Source organism: Colobus angolensis, unplaced genomic scaffold (genome assembly GCF_000951035.1).
Source record: "Colobus angolensis palliatus isolate OR3802 unplaced genomic scaffold, Cang.pa_1.0 Scaffold196, whole genome shotgun sequence".
In the NCBI taxonomy this organism is placed as follows: Eukaryota; Metazoa; Chordata; class Mammalia; order Primates; family Cercopithecidae; genus Colobus; species Colobus angolensis.
In genome coordinates, this window is record NW_012115110.1 from 6,703,027 (window position 1) to 6,718,070 (window position 15,044).

The 15,044-nt window shown below is 38.1% G+C and overlaps 1 protein-coding gene across 1 annotated transcript in view; it reads right to left on the bottom strand.

Moving 5' to 3' along the window:
* Positions 1–15,044, bottom strand: part of SEMA5A (sema domain, seven thrombospondin repeats (type 1 and type 1-like), transmembrane domain (TM) and short cytoplasmic domain, (semaphorin) 5A) — a 539,042-nt gene that overhangs the window by 215,326 nt on the left and 308,672 nt on the right. Inside the window, exon 6 of the mRNA XM_011940969.1 lies at positions 7,088–7,150. Coding sequence (XP_011796359.1) covers positions 7,088–7,150 — 63 coding nt within the window. The remainder of the gene's footprint in view (positions 1–7,087; positions 7,151–15,044) is intronic.

Sequence of the window (15,044 nt, forward strand, 5' to 3'; positions counted from 1 at the left end):
GAGCTAATGAAGGAAGGTAATAGTGTAGTTGTCCCCAGCCTTAACTAGAGGTCTGCGTTATCACCAATAATGGTAGGTGTGCTCATCCTCTGAGTCCTACAGGAGCAATGTGTGGAGGTGGGTGGCATTCGAGTTTCTTCTTAACTGTCAAGAGCAGAACGCAGTCACCCAACTGACTAAGGGCATCTCGCATACTTCCCCGTTCTTACTCCCTTAAAGGCATCCTCGTGTTTAATTCACAGATTGTGAATTCCAAACAAATTCATTTAAAATAATAAATGTTTTAAAAAGAGAGATTGGGACAAGTTCAACTGAAACAGAATGTGAAAACACAGGAAAAAAAAAAAAAGGTAGAAGTATTTAGCTTTTGAGCGGAAGATAAATTTGGGAACTGGAGAGTCAATACTGTGAATAAAAGGAAATGAGTGGCTGGGCATGGTGGTTCCACACCTGTAATCCCAGCATTTTGGGAGGCCAAGGTGGGCAGATCACCTGAGGTCAGGAGTTCGAGACTAGCCGGGCCAACATGAAACCCCATCTCCACTAAAATTACAAAAATTATCCAGGCATGGTAATGCATGCCTGTAATCCAATTGCTTGAACTCAGGAGGCGGAGGTTGCAGAGAGCCACTGCACTCCAGTCTGAGTGACAGAGCAAGACTCCAGAGTCTCAAAAAGAAAAAAAAAAGGAAATGAGTAACAGTTATAGGCTGTGTAATAACTAGTCTCCTCTTGATGGTGTTTTGAAAACTCAACTTCTCTTGCAGATCTACTGGCAACTCACTCTGCCAATCTCTGTTACAAACGTGGCCTTCCATGGGTTACCTGAACTTGCTTGAAGTACTGCTTGGAGTCACCTAGTTTAAAGTAGAGTCATAATGTAGAAGTCCCTTTAGGATATTCTTTTAAAGGTTTCTCTTATAAATCACCATACTTAAATGTCTATGATTTTCCTTTTCTCATCTAAGAATTTTTTCTTCTAGCCCATTTCCATATCTTGAAAATGGGTGAAGAGGATTTAATGAGTTCTGATTTTCTAAGAAGTCACAGTGCACATCTCCAAGGCCTCGAGCAGCTTGCTGCCACATGGCTTCTAGGGTTGATAATGAGAGTCATCTGTCTACATTTTGATCACGGCAAGTGAACATTAAAACGACCCATGTGGGCCTGTGATCCACAGAGAGATCAACCTTTCCTTCACTTCAAGGCATTTAATAGCCAAGGTGCATGGTTGCTGACTCATAGAAAGGGCTTTTAGATGGAGACTGGCCAATACCCACTTGGTCTCAATGACACAAGGCCCAAGCCCCAGCACAGAAAACACGTTTTAGGGCTGTTTTCTTAATGAATTAATTGGTTTTGTCATATAGTATTTCATGATTTTTTTTTTAAACAGGTATATTCTGTGGATCTCTCAGGTGTCTCTTCAGCAACACCCAGCCCATCGCCCAACCCATTAATTTTAGGGAGGAAAAAATAAGGGTGAGAAGCTGACAGGCTTTATGTTAATCATAGTGTTCACAATGAAAGCAACGTGTCCTCCTCGCAATGTGTTATCCTTGTCAGCATCAAAGTGCTGAAGAAAAGCAATTTACAGGAATTGCATGAGCCTTTCAAAGTGGAACCCACATCAGCCTAAGTCATGATGACCTGGTGACTCTTGCAAAACCATACCTAACCCAATCAGATGCATATGTGTATGTGTGTGTGTATAAAGGGTGTGTCTATTTAATTGTATACATGTATTACTTGTGAATATATGCACATGCATATAACAGATGCAATATGTAGAGATAAACACACACATACATATATTACATGCTATGTAATGTACAGTGTATTGATATATAAAATATACTATACTGTATATATGTACATACTCTATTTTCAACTGAGCTGACTTCATGGGAAACCTTTTTGGGCACCTCAATTAAAAAAATAAAATTAGGTGTGCATAATCTAATTTTAACCTAATGTTAGTATTTAACCTAAAGTATTCTCAATTTTTAAAGCAATTACACAAAATAAAAGCAGGGCTACAATGTGTCCCATGTATTGATTAACTCACAGCTTTCAAAATATTGGCACTTAGGTACAAAATGTCAAGATCCAGGCCTGCACCAGCAGGTTCTCAGGTAGTACGTGTCATGACTTTCTTCTCCTATTCACTAGGAGTTTACCTCTTTAAAAGCATAATTTGACAACTTGGTGAACAGGAACACAGGATATGACAGGGAGAACAATATACGTAGCTCTGGATTCTAATCAAAACTCTCCCACTAACTAGCAAAATAATTCTAGGAACTTGGTGTCAAAAATCATGAAATGAGATCATGAACAAAAACTTTTGAAAATTACAAAGTGTAATAGAAGCATACAGCAGCTCTTTCATTCCCATAATAATAAGCTGTGTTTCCTTTGTATGGTTCCTAAATGTCAGAGTGGGAAGAACGTTGGTTCAGACATAATAGCCCAACACACACAAGGAACTCTTGTTAGGTCGTGAGAGAATTGACTATTTGTGTTTAAAATAATATTTGTGTAAAAGATACTTAAATAGTTAGAGAATTCGATTTCTATAATGCTATGTCCAGAAGAACTAAATACAACAGGTTTTATTATAAGTTTTTGAATCCATAAAAACAGATTCCCCACCCCCACTTTTTTTTTTTCCATGAAATATTTAAGCCATTGCAGGCAAAGGCACTCCCTCTTTTCCAAGTGAGCTGAGCAATTTCTAAATAAAATAGAACACAGGCTTGACAAGGGCTTGGCAGCTACAGTACCTACCTTCTTTTCAAGCCTGACTCGAATAAAAAATCTGGATAACTTCTCTTGACCGTAATTCCCTAAATTATACTTTTAATGGATTACATGTGAAATCGTATCTGTGTCTGGACACAGATATCCCAGGGAAACAAGGGGAAATCTGTCATCTCTACTCTCCTCCGCTCTGCAGCAAGCTGAGGAATGCTCCTATCAGAGCAGCAAGTGGGCACAGGCAGTGTCCTCGCTGCAGACCCAGCCACCTCCTTCCAGGCATGCATTCCAGCTCAGCTCTGCAGCTAAATGCATTATGTGTGGAAGCACAGACCACTTTTCTCAGAGTAGGAAATAAAACAACTTCAGTTTAAATTGCTGGCATTTTTCTCATTTCTGAGATGTCACATTTTGCATTATTCTTTTTATTTCAGGGAGAAGGGAAACTTTGCCATTCTGTTCTCATAAGAACTTCAGCATAAGCAAAACTACAAAACAGCCGAATTCGCCATCTAAGCTCATGACCACTAAGAAAAGTCTTAATGCCATTCACCCAAAGAGACGTTACCTATCAGTTAAATTGACTGTGAGAATGTTCTCTGAATTGGCTCCTAGAACTGTCAAAATGGGGAAATGTGGGTTGTCTGAGTTATGAGTTCAGGGGGCAGTCCCTTGGAGGCTGCATCTGACCCAGTTGTCCCTGTTCATAGGGGCTGCCTTGTTTCTTTCCCTTCTCTGTCCCAGGAGCCGGGCTCGGTCACCCAGGTTGGTCACATCATGGTCACTGTTCAGTTACTATGTTAAGAAAGAAAGAGAGATGACAAATAAGAAAGAAAGAACTTGTAAAGGTAGATGAAGATCCCTCTCCTCTCACCACCCATGCACCAGCTCAGTGCTGTCTAGACTGGCATGTTTGTTTAGCTACTGCATCATTTTTGTACACAGGAACTTCCAATGCACACAGCTCTGCTACATAAACCGAGTTCTACTTCAAAGCAGCAGAAGTTATTTAAACCCTCTGTGAATTTATCAATATACTTAATGCAACCTAAAAGAACGTGTCATTCATCTTTCTCAGAGTACATGGTGCTTGACACTCATCTTCATCTGTCTTACTATAATAGTGTTAAAAAATCCATTCACCAATGCAGTTTGAGTCAATTAATAATTACTGATTTCCCATTATTTTTAATCCATTAAAACCCAAAGCATGTGAAACATAAAGGTTTGATTTTATTTGAAAATATTTGTTGCCCTCATTTGCTTTCTGTGTGTCAAGAAAATTCAATTAAGTGTAGTAACGATTGGTCTCCTCTGTGAATCGAGGGTATATTAACTACCAGTCACAAAAGATGGCCTTTTCCTAATAGTTCTCTGGGTTTAATTTACTGAAGTTCTAAGCTCCACACAACCAATGATCACGGCTTAAGGCAAAACGTGGGCTAGTTCTGCTTCAGCAGAAGCAAATTTTCACCCCAAGTAGAAATAATCTATCAGCAAAAGGCAACCACACAGATTCTTTGTAAATTATGAACTTCCAGACTATGAGGAGGAAAAATCCCTGGCTACATGACATAATCTGATGCTTTGCTTTAGCAGGACAAGAAGTACAGGGACACTGAAGCTCATAGAGGGGAAGGGAGTTAACTGTTAATTTTTAAAATGTCTTTGTAACAAATATATACTTGTAATCTAGATGAAATATGAGAGCACTCTAGGAAGCATAAAAATAAAAATAAACAATGTAAAAGTGATAAATAAATTTACAATTTTGGAAATCAAAGCAGGGATTTCCAACCAGGTCAATGTCTGGCAATGTGTTTCCTGCCACGTACGGAATAGCTGCCATGTCGAAGAACAATCTGGCCCCAAATATCAATAATGACGAGGATGAGAAACCCTAAAGTTCACTTCCCTGGTACGGGCTTCTCATGTTCATTCACTCATCCAGTGGAACATCTTTAAACGTTCACCGTGGGCTGGGTGTGTTAAGATCAGATGAGGAAATAGCACTGGAACCTGGGAGAGGGAAGGAGGGTGGGGACCATCAGGTTTGGGCTATCAGCTAAACATTTTCAGAACAGACACTGATGAAAGGTGTGCATCAACAATCTCTGTTGCTGGGTTGCTGAAACCTGAATAGTGTTTATTGGTGTGCCCATAAGACCCAGAAAGAAAGAAGAGGAGATGGAAGAGCAAAGTACCAGAAGAAAGATAAAGACAAGAAGAAAGAGGTGAGAAAAAGCAAGAGGGAGAGCTAGATCACTGTATTAGTCTGTCCTCACACTGCTAATACCCGAGACTGGGTAATTTTAAAGGACAGAGGTTTAATGGACTCACAGTTCCACATGACTGGGGAGTCCTCACAATCATTGCCGAAAATGAAGGGGAAGCAAGACACATCTTACACGGCAGCTGGCAAGAGAGACTGTGCAGGGGAACTCCCCTTTAAAACCATCAGATGTTGTGAGACTTATTCAATATCATGAGAACAGCACAGGAAAGCCCCACCCCCATCATTCAATTACCTTCCACCAGGTCCCTTCTAGGACACATGGGAATTATGAGAGCTACAATTCAAGATGGAGTTTGGGTGGGGACACACTCAAACCATATCAGGCGTCACACGGAGCACCCCCTGGGAGGCACTGATATCCCCAGGCAAGGCCCACTGCAGGCCTTGAGAGCCTGGAAGGGTGGCGCTCGCATCAGTGAATCTTACTAGTTGAAACAAAGAAATCCATCTTTCCACCTCTCACTTCACGTAAGTCTGACTCTGCAGGTCCCATCTCATTCCTTAGCACAGGTGGTCTTATTTAAAGGACTGTGCTCTGACCAGCGAAGTGGGGCCAAGGGTGGAGCCACACCACCCCCACACTGAGACTCAAACACCACAGGGAGGAAAAAGGAAACTACTTAGAAATCACTTCTTCAAAAGTTCTATACATCATTTCTACAAACTCACCAAGAAGGTTACAGGGGTCCCCGATTGCAGGTTTTGTATTATTTATTTATTTTGGGGAGCATTTGAAGATACCAGATTCGAATTCTTTGACAATTGGAGTACCTTTAAATCTCCTTACATCTCTGATTATTTATCTCAGAGGCCTTTTCTGAGGTGAAATATCTTCCAGAAAATAGCCTTCATCAATTCCTGCTTTATTTCCCCCTTGTCTCCAAGTATTTCCCTGGCTAAGACTGCATCTTCCTCCTCCTCTTCTTCCTACTCCTTCATTCAGGGTTGGGAAACCCCATAACGAAGCTGGCTGACACCTGCCTCAGTGTCTGACTCCCACAGCCATTCAGTTAAAAGGCAGGGAAGCAGACAATGAAATTGGGTAAAACAAGGTACGTAACACTCTTTTATAAATCCAGATAGGGGAGGATCTTTTGCCAGTGCTCTCTGCCTTTGCTATATATTTTTCCCCAAGCTCTTGGTCCTGGGACCAACTTTGCAAGGCAAGCCCTCTTTTCTACTCTGTGTATAACTGCTGTCTTCTGTAACCCAAAGCATAATTCACCATTGGAAAAGTCCGTGCTCCAATAAAATGTAAGAAGATTACTAACAGAGTAAGACACAGTGAGCCTGTGCACAAGCTGCAGAATTTCCTCAAGTTGATCAAGAATAATTTTCTCAAAGACACATAGTCTTCCTGGAAAGGCAAAGAATCACGCATCTTTTTGAGCCAGACAAACATTTGAAAGAAGTCTGTAACATGTACAATTGCTTAAGAAACACATTTCCAACCTTAGCTATAAACTGCGCATTCTATAGGAACATGGGATGTAGATTTTAGTATGAAAAGAGAATTTATTATAAAGAATATGTTAAGATAAATTATAAAGAATTAAGCACAAATAATTAATCACAAATAATAACTAAAAGATGTATATTTTAGTATGAGAAGAGAATTTATTATAAAGAATATAAGATAAATTATAAAGAATCAATCACAAATAATATTTTACATAATAATTTCATTTATCCTATCATTACTTTCTAGATTTAGTTGTGAAGTATGAAAGAAGGAATTTAAAACATTTTAAAAATTCAGGCCCATATTTTTTCCAGTGCTATCTTAGTCTAACAACCTAAAGGACAAATTAGCTCTGATCTTCTTCTGAATCCTTTTTGGAAGTGATTGATTATTGTGGTTAATTTTAATTAATATTAAAAACGAGGATATACCATATACAAATTTTGAATCTTGCTTTTTTCACTTTTCATGGCATCATAATCAAGAATACTCTTCTTATCAACGTGCTTTATATAGTGCAGAGTCCTTCAAAACAGGGTGATGGCTGTTCATAATTGCATCCTTCTTACCTTTGATTTGCCTTTGCTGTAACAGGCCTTCTTGGTAGCTTCGTCACACTCCCATTCCACAGCCTGTAGAAAATACCAAGACAATAGCAGCTATCATGGTTTTGACTGAATAAAAGGGAAAATATAAATAAGGCACTGGTAACCATTAGGAAATATGGCTGCACCCTAGCACCAACATTTTCACACTCAGAGAATTTACACCAAATACATGAAATTTATTCATGGGCTTAGATTTAGCTCTGAATTTGAGGAACAAGGACCTTCCCCCTTACTATTTACTTTTAGGTAGTAATGATGTGATGTTTAGATCTAGTCACTGTTAGAAAAGAACTACGAGTTGGTGACTATGGCACTGATGGTAGAAATGATCGCTTCGGTGAAACTATAGAATAGACCCAGACAAGGCTTAAAGGAGAGGCCTTGAGACAAGAGAATTTAAATATTCATTTTGACGTTTATATTTTATTCAAATAATACGTCATTTATAAATATTCATAGATAACGAAGAATGATTTTGCATATCCTTACTACCAAGATACACCTGTAAATGATAATCAATCAATAGATAGCTCAGGCAAAGAACATAGCTAGGATTTTTCCCCAACAGCAGTCATTTTCATACTGTTATTAACTCTGACTAAATATTGAGAGCCACAGATTTAAAATATTTTTTCTCAGAATTTCCAAATCTCACTTACGCTGATTAACTTGCTATGTGTGCTTTCACGTCTGATGCTGACTCACAAATGAAATATGTGATCAGTGGAGAACATAGACCGGGCTTGCTTTACAGAAAGGATGCCTGCAAACATCCACGGCCTAGCTCTCGTGAATAGTTTTTTGTGCAAATTGAGGCATCTGGGCTTTTTTTTTTCTTTTCTATCATTGCATAGAGTGTGAACTTTTAGAGGGTAAAAATATTTTCTCAATACTCCACACCTGTTATTACAATTATTTTCTATTTTACTATTAAAATTGGATTTCTGAAGGATCAGGAATGTGCAATAATTCAATCATTAACAGAAAGACATTTTGAGATAGAGACTTTTTTCTGTTAATTTGAACTCATGTCAAATAATAAACTAAACCAAAAGTTACCTAGTGTCAAATCATATGAAGGAAAATAATGGCTTCATCCTTATTTCTAGTAAGAATTTTTTTTTTTTTCCCTAATTATCCAAACTTGGGAGAATAATAAAGTCAGGCTAACACCATTCTCTAATATCTTCTGCCTTCCAAAGAATGTTACATAACAGAATTAAATCATAAAACACTACATCTTGCATAATTTCTGTTACTTGGCAAATGGGAGTCCATAAGAAAAGTATTCTAGAGAGAACCACTTCAGTGTCTTTGAAACCAAAACAATGCTATAACTGTTTTCCCTTGTGCAGACTTGAAGATTTTTGTCAGTGTCAACATCTGATAAGAGAATTTGTTAATTCCTCCTGTGTTGCTTCCCTGTTCATAATGTTTGACGGCAACAATAAAGTCACAGCTAATCAGCATCTGATGCAAACGCATGACTTGAATTCCATACCAGGATGACAAATATTTTCATGAAAAGCAATGACACCTCCAGAGAAAACAGCCTCCCATAGAGTTGCATAACTATATCCCCATGAAGTGCAGATAAAATAAATGAAAATAAATGCACTGTTGTTCATCTGATTTGGCCTTTAGTATATTCCTTTCTTAGATCTCTTTACAAAACATCACTCTGTTGTTTGTATTTAAGTAGATATCCACCTCTCGGCCTTTATTTAAAACAGTATTGAGGACTGATTAAAACAGTATTGAGGATTGAAAGAATATGATATATTCTTTCAGCAGAGTAAACCTCATTGTAACTTTGATCGTATATGGCCAGAGGATTTAGTATTACATATCACCAAGAGGAACTGCTGTTAGACAATTACTAGGAAAACTACACAGTGAAATACTTTAGATAAAGAGTCATTCACGTGGCTTTCATTGGTCTAGTGATTTTGTTAAAAGTTAAATAATAATGTTCTCTTCCATAAACATGAAAGCTATGAAGAGAAGGATTAGTCCCAGGGCTAACAGAAAAAAATATTTACCAAATGCCATCAAAATTTTTCAGATCCTGCCGCTAAAATGGCAAACAAACAGCTTCACAAGTCTACCTAATGCCCAAACAGCCTTTGCATTTTCAAGATAAATATTGGCCAAAGATTGAAAGGGAAAATAGGAGAAGAAAGAATGTGAGAGTTTTAAAAAATATTTCATTACTTTATCCAGCACACCAAAAAATAACAACTGCTCTTACAAGTTTATTAGACCCATAATAAGTAGGACAAATCTTACAGATTTTCTGAAGATAGTGATTAGAAAGAAAAAAAAAATTATTTCCTAAGGCATTTTATTACAGTCTCACTAGCTTGCCTATAATATTCAAATCCAGAATTAATTAAAGACCATGACTGTACAGCTTTTCTGTTCACTTTCTACCTGAATAGAGAACAGGATAAAGGGAAATTTTATATTAAGAATGGAACTTTACTTATTCCAGAAGACAGCAGGAATATATACATATTATTGGATAGCACAGAATTTGAAAAGGAATAGAATGGAGAAAAATGCCTTTTCCAGATAATACTAGAATAGGATGTTCCAGATTCATCCCATAGTATCCTCCTATTCACCAGGTCAGTTAGACTTTGCCCATTTCATTAGTGGACAGACTTGAAATTAGAAAAAAAAAAAAAAATTCCATCAGAGACAAATAAGAGTATCAAGGAACCTCCTCTCTATGGGATCTTATTTCTCACAGTGACCCATTTTTCTGTTTGAAATTAGGCTGTGTTTTAACCTGGTCACAACTTCCTTATTCTTCTAGATCCATTCTAATGAACTAAATACCTTTTAATCAAGCCTTCTCTTTCATTTCTCAGTGAAGATTTTTATTCTTTCATGTATCGTGATTATAGAACAAATCTCACTACTGATTTGAGAAGCCATGTTTCCACTTGTATTCAAATTTATTTAAAGATGTTTTTCCACCAACCCAAACCTATCTTTACAATAGTCAAAATAAGTGCTAAAGCATTCTACATTTCAGATCTCAACCCAAAGTTCATAGTCTCATTTCTTGAGTCTCCCTTTTAAAAACATTTAATTTTTGTCATCTTTTGTCTTTTTCTATTTCAGGATAGCCCAGTAGAGAAAAGAAGTATTTCTACTGTATGCTATTCAATACTTTGTCTGCATTATATATTTCAGCAGCAGACATATAGCAGAAATATTGTGGTTACTTGAATATTCAAAGATTAGTAATAGTAGGCAGTGAGTCTAAAACATTTACATTTTAAAAGACAGAATGATTCCTGTTTGTAGTAAATTTTTTTCTGTAAATACATACAAATAAAACCTGTACTACTCAGCAACTCACAGAAATTTTGCTTCATGCAAATTCATTAATTATCTCCTTTAACAAATATTCATTAAGCATCTACCAAATGGAAGACACTCTTCTATGTGATTGACAGAAGGCAAAACAGACATAGAGATACACATGAGATATTAATTTAAAATACAGCACAAGTGTATTCCATCAGCCTAGACAGAATTATGTTAAATCTGAAGAGTCAGCAGTGTTCATTTTCATTGCCCTAGTAGCCATATGCAAGTTAATCTTAGGTCCAATGACACACTCTGACTTATAATATCATTAGATTTCAGGATGGGACAAACATACAAAGAGAGCTACAAAAAAACAAAAACAAAAACAAAAAACAGCAGAGGCTTATGGAAAACCCATTTTATATCTGCATAAATCCTGGGGATGCAATGAAGCCCCCACTGTTTCAGGATACAGCACCCAGTGGGCCGTGTTGCACACGGGCATACTATGGTTAGAATAAAGGGAACTGTGATCTCAAGAGTAAATCAGATGCAGAAAAGAAAAAGAGATTGGCTCTTTTTATATATGTGTTACATACATACAAATCCACAGTTCTCAGAAGTATATAAACAAAGCTGTGTATTATCACACTCCACTGCCAGATAAGCTAATTAGATAGGGACCAGCAGAGGCAGACACTTCATAAAAATGAAGAGAACAACATTTGAGGCGAATGGGCTACTACTCTTTCAGCAGATGGCTTTGCTAATTAGATACTGGCAAAAGATAACATTAAACAAAACTAGTTTAATTACACAACGCCAAAAATTAACAATCACCTGAGGGCTTTCTTTTTTCATATGTTTACATTCATATTCTTATGTCATGTATTCTGCGATGTGCTGGGAAATGTTACATTGCCATGGCAATTATAAACAAATCGTCAGGGTATGCAAGACTATATCTTGGTTCAAAAATGTAACAAAATCCAAGTGAGTTGGAACTAGAAACAACTGTGATTGGACTTGAATAAAATGTCAATCTATAACAGTAACTTTGAGAGAGGACATCTTTGCTAATTATAATACCATCAAGGTCACACGTGTCAGGATCCTAGAATGGTGTGCATTGAACAAAAAAAGACAGTAAATATTTTAGTCCATTTGGAAGGATTTGTTCGATGTTCCTCTGCCTTTACTTCCTAGTGGATATTCAAAGTGTTTATTATTTTTTCATATTAATTTTCAGTATACTTGCATTTCCATCCATGTCAAATACAAGCAAGTACAATTATAACCCCAAAATCAAAAGACTAGCCAAACATCTTATGTTCTCACTGATATGTGGGAGCTAAGCTATTAGTAATGCAAAGGCAAAAGAATGATACACTAGACTTTGAGGACCTACGGGAAGAATGGGAGGGGGGCGAGGGATAAAACACAACAAACGTGTGCAGCGTATACTGCTCGGGCAATGGGTGCACCAGGATCTCACAAATCTCCACTACAGAACTTACTCATGTAACCAAATACCTCCTCTACCCCACTAACATATGGGAAAATAATTTTTTTAAAAAAAATGATCAATGTCAACATTTAGAAATTAACTTAAAAAAGACTGGAAGAGCACTAGAGTCATATCATCCCACTATTTTTTGATTCTCATACACTGCCATCATCTAAAATTAGAAGAAATATCTTAACCTTAGAGATATCTATGAAAAGTGTTCTAATAATCTTTAAAGCCCTTATGCTAATATCTGAGATTTTCTTTCACATAATAACATCACAGTAAACTTGCATTGATAAGGAACTGCAGAGTGGTGCTCCCAGCCCGTTGAATGCTCACTGGGCATTTGGTTTTCTAATTGGGAGTTGACAATGTATTTATTCCCTAGAGCTGTTGTGAGAAACTACCACAAACTGGGCGGCTTTAAGGACAGAAATTTATTCTTACAGTTCTGGAGGCTCGTTGGCAGGGTTGACTCTGACTGAAAACTCTGAGAGAGAATCTGTCTGGGCCTCCCTCTCAGCCCCTGGGGTCTGCCACTGATCTGTGGCACGACCTTGGCTTACGGGGCATCACTGCAATCTCTGCCTCACTCATCGCATGGTGTTCTCCTTGTCTTTCTTTGTCCAAATGTTCCTCTTCTTATAAGGACACCGGCCACTGGATTAAGGCCCACTGTAGTCCAGCAATGACCTCAGCTTAACTGAGGACATCTGGAAAGACTCTTTTTTCAAATAAGGCCACATTCTGAGAATCTGTGTGGACATGACTTTTGGGGGATACTCTACAACCCAGTACAAACAGTGTGGCATAAGAGATTTGGAGAATCAATTCATAGTCACAAGTTAGGGTCATTGCTCTGCCACAAATTAGTTGCCAATTCTTAAGCAAAATAGTGGTAACAATTTATTTAACTTGTGACGTGCTAGCTGCAGCGCTAAATGCTTTCTATATACTTACCTCGTTGAATGTGAGAGGTACTATTATAATCAGATTTTGGACGAGGACTTTGGGTAAATAACTTGCCAAAGGCTCCAAAGTATTAAGTGGCAGCCCCAGGATTGGCACTTTATAACTTGATCTGGAACCTGTTATCTGAACTACTTTCCTGCTATTTAAATTACCCAATTAAGTGCCCCTTGTTACCTGATTTTTACAGTGTCTTTGTCTTCCACCCCATAATTTAGAAAAATATATATCTGAAGCACAGAAATTTGTGCATGTCTAAGTTCAGAGCTGTTGGCATTCAGTAAATATTAATCAAAAAAGCCATCAATTCCCTTGTCAGAGAATGTATTCATGTTTAAAGCCTCTGGGCCCATTCACAGCTCTAGTATCGATTTTAAAAGGACCATGATTTGTCTAATGAAACTCTAAAGTCAAGAAAGATACAGCCAGAGTATGATATAAGAATCTTGGGTTGGTTTTGTGAAATTAAACATCTTATGTATAAGAACAGTTGGTTCCTGACACAGCAGCAATGTCGAGATTTCAAAATTCAGTCTGAAGATCCATCACTCTTCTACTAAGCCCTTCTGGGGCTTCCCACTCCTCCGGGATTAAGAGCCAAAGTCATCTAGAAAATTCTGCCATCTCCAGGTACTTATTTCCTAGTGCCCCCACCCCATTCTTTTATGGGTGGCATGGGTTTCTCAGCGTGGTCTCTGAACAAAGCAGACACATTCCCTATGGCCTGTGGACCTACTGGCCCCATTACCTCGAATACCTTCCTCCAGATGCCTACCTAGCTAATGCCTGTGCCTCCTACGTACCTTTGTTCAAAGGTGAGCTCCTCGCTGGACCCTCTGTAGCCATATATGTACATGTGAAACTGCCATTTGCCTCCCCCTTTCTCACTAGAAAGCAAACTGCACTTGGGCAGGCAGCTTGGCTGCTTGGTACACTTCTGTATCTGCAGCACCTAGGACAGTGCCTCACATGCAAGTATTCAATACCTAGTTGTTAAACAAATGAATGGATGTATTAATAGAATGCCCTACACCCATGCCCTTGGAAATAGCTCAGGTGTCCTTCTAGAGACCCCTTGTAGAATGGGCACATGAGGCTTCTCAGCCCTTGAGCCGGTTGGGTGAGCCTACCGCGTGTTGCACCTCTGTGGCAAAAACATACCACAAGAATTTCTCTTCCACACTTCAATTTACCTGGCACTGGGAAGAAGAATATGAATGCATCCGCTCTGGGAAGACAGAGAGGGAAGGATCAGAGCAAAGATTTTACTACTTTTTCAGCAGTAGACATTTTTTAAAGTAACGTCTTAAGCCTTAATCTCAAACAAAAGGAGATAAAAGTGGTACAGTATTCCCCTTGTCTGCAGTTTTACTTCTTGATACCACGGTCAACTGAAGTTCAAAAATATGAAATGGAACATTCCAGAAGCAAACAATTCCTAAGTTTTAAATTGTGGACCATTCTGAGTAGCATGGTGAAATCTCAAGTCGCCCCACTCCATCCCACCTGGGGAAATGAAGGATTCCTTTTTCTAGAGTATTCACACCTCTATGTTCCCTGCCCATTAGTCACTTAGGAGCCCTCTCAGTTATCAGATCAAAAAAGCATAGCACACACAGTGTTCAGTACTATCAGAGGGTTCAGGCATTCCCTGGGGGTCTTGGAACATATCCCCCGTAGATAAGAGAGGGACTACTATATTATGTCAAAGTCATGTTTTAAGTGCAAAATTATCATAAGTCATTAGAAAAATGTGAGGCCAAGTGACTGCTGAGTCATAACACCCTCGGTATCCAAGCATTTCTGTATTTTGCTTTGGTTGCCTACTTCTTAAAAAAACACAAATTTATAAAAATTAATAGTTATAAACAAGACCACTTTGAATCTCAGTAAATTTGGAGTATAAGTTGAAATGACAGTGGACACCTTATTCCATACTCTATAATAAAGCAGGTAAGCCAAGTAATGTCACAGTAAAAGTTAATTTACTGAGTGAAGGATTCTAAAGTCTTAAAATTCTGTACGTGTTATACATTGGTATAAGCGTTTGGTTTTTTGTTTGTTTGTTTTGAGACAGAGTCTCGCTCTGTCGCCCAGGCTGGAGTGCGGTGGCCC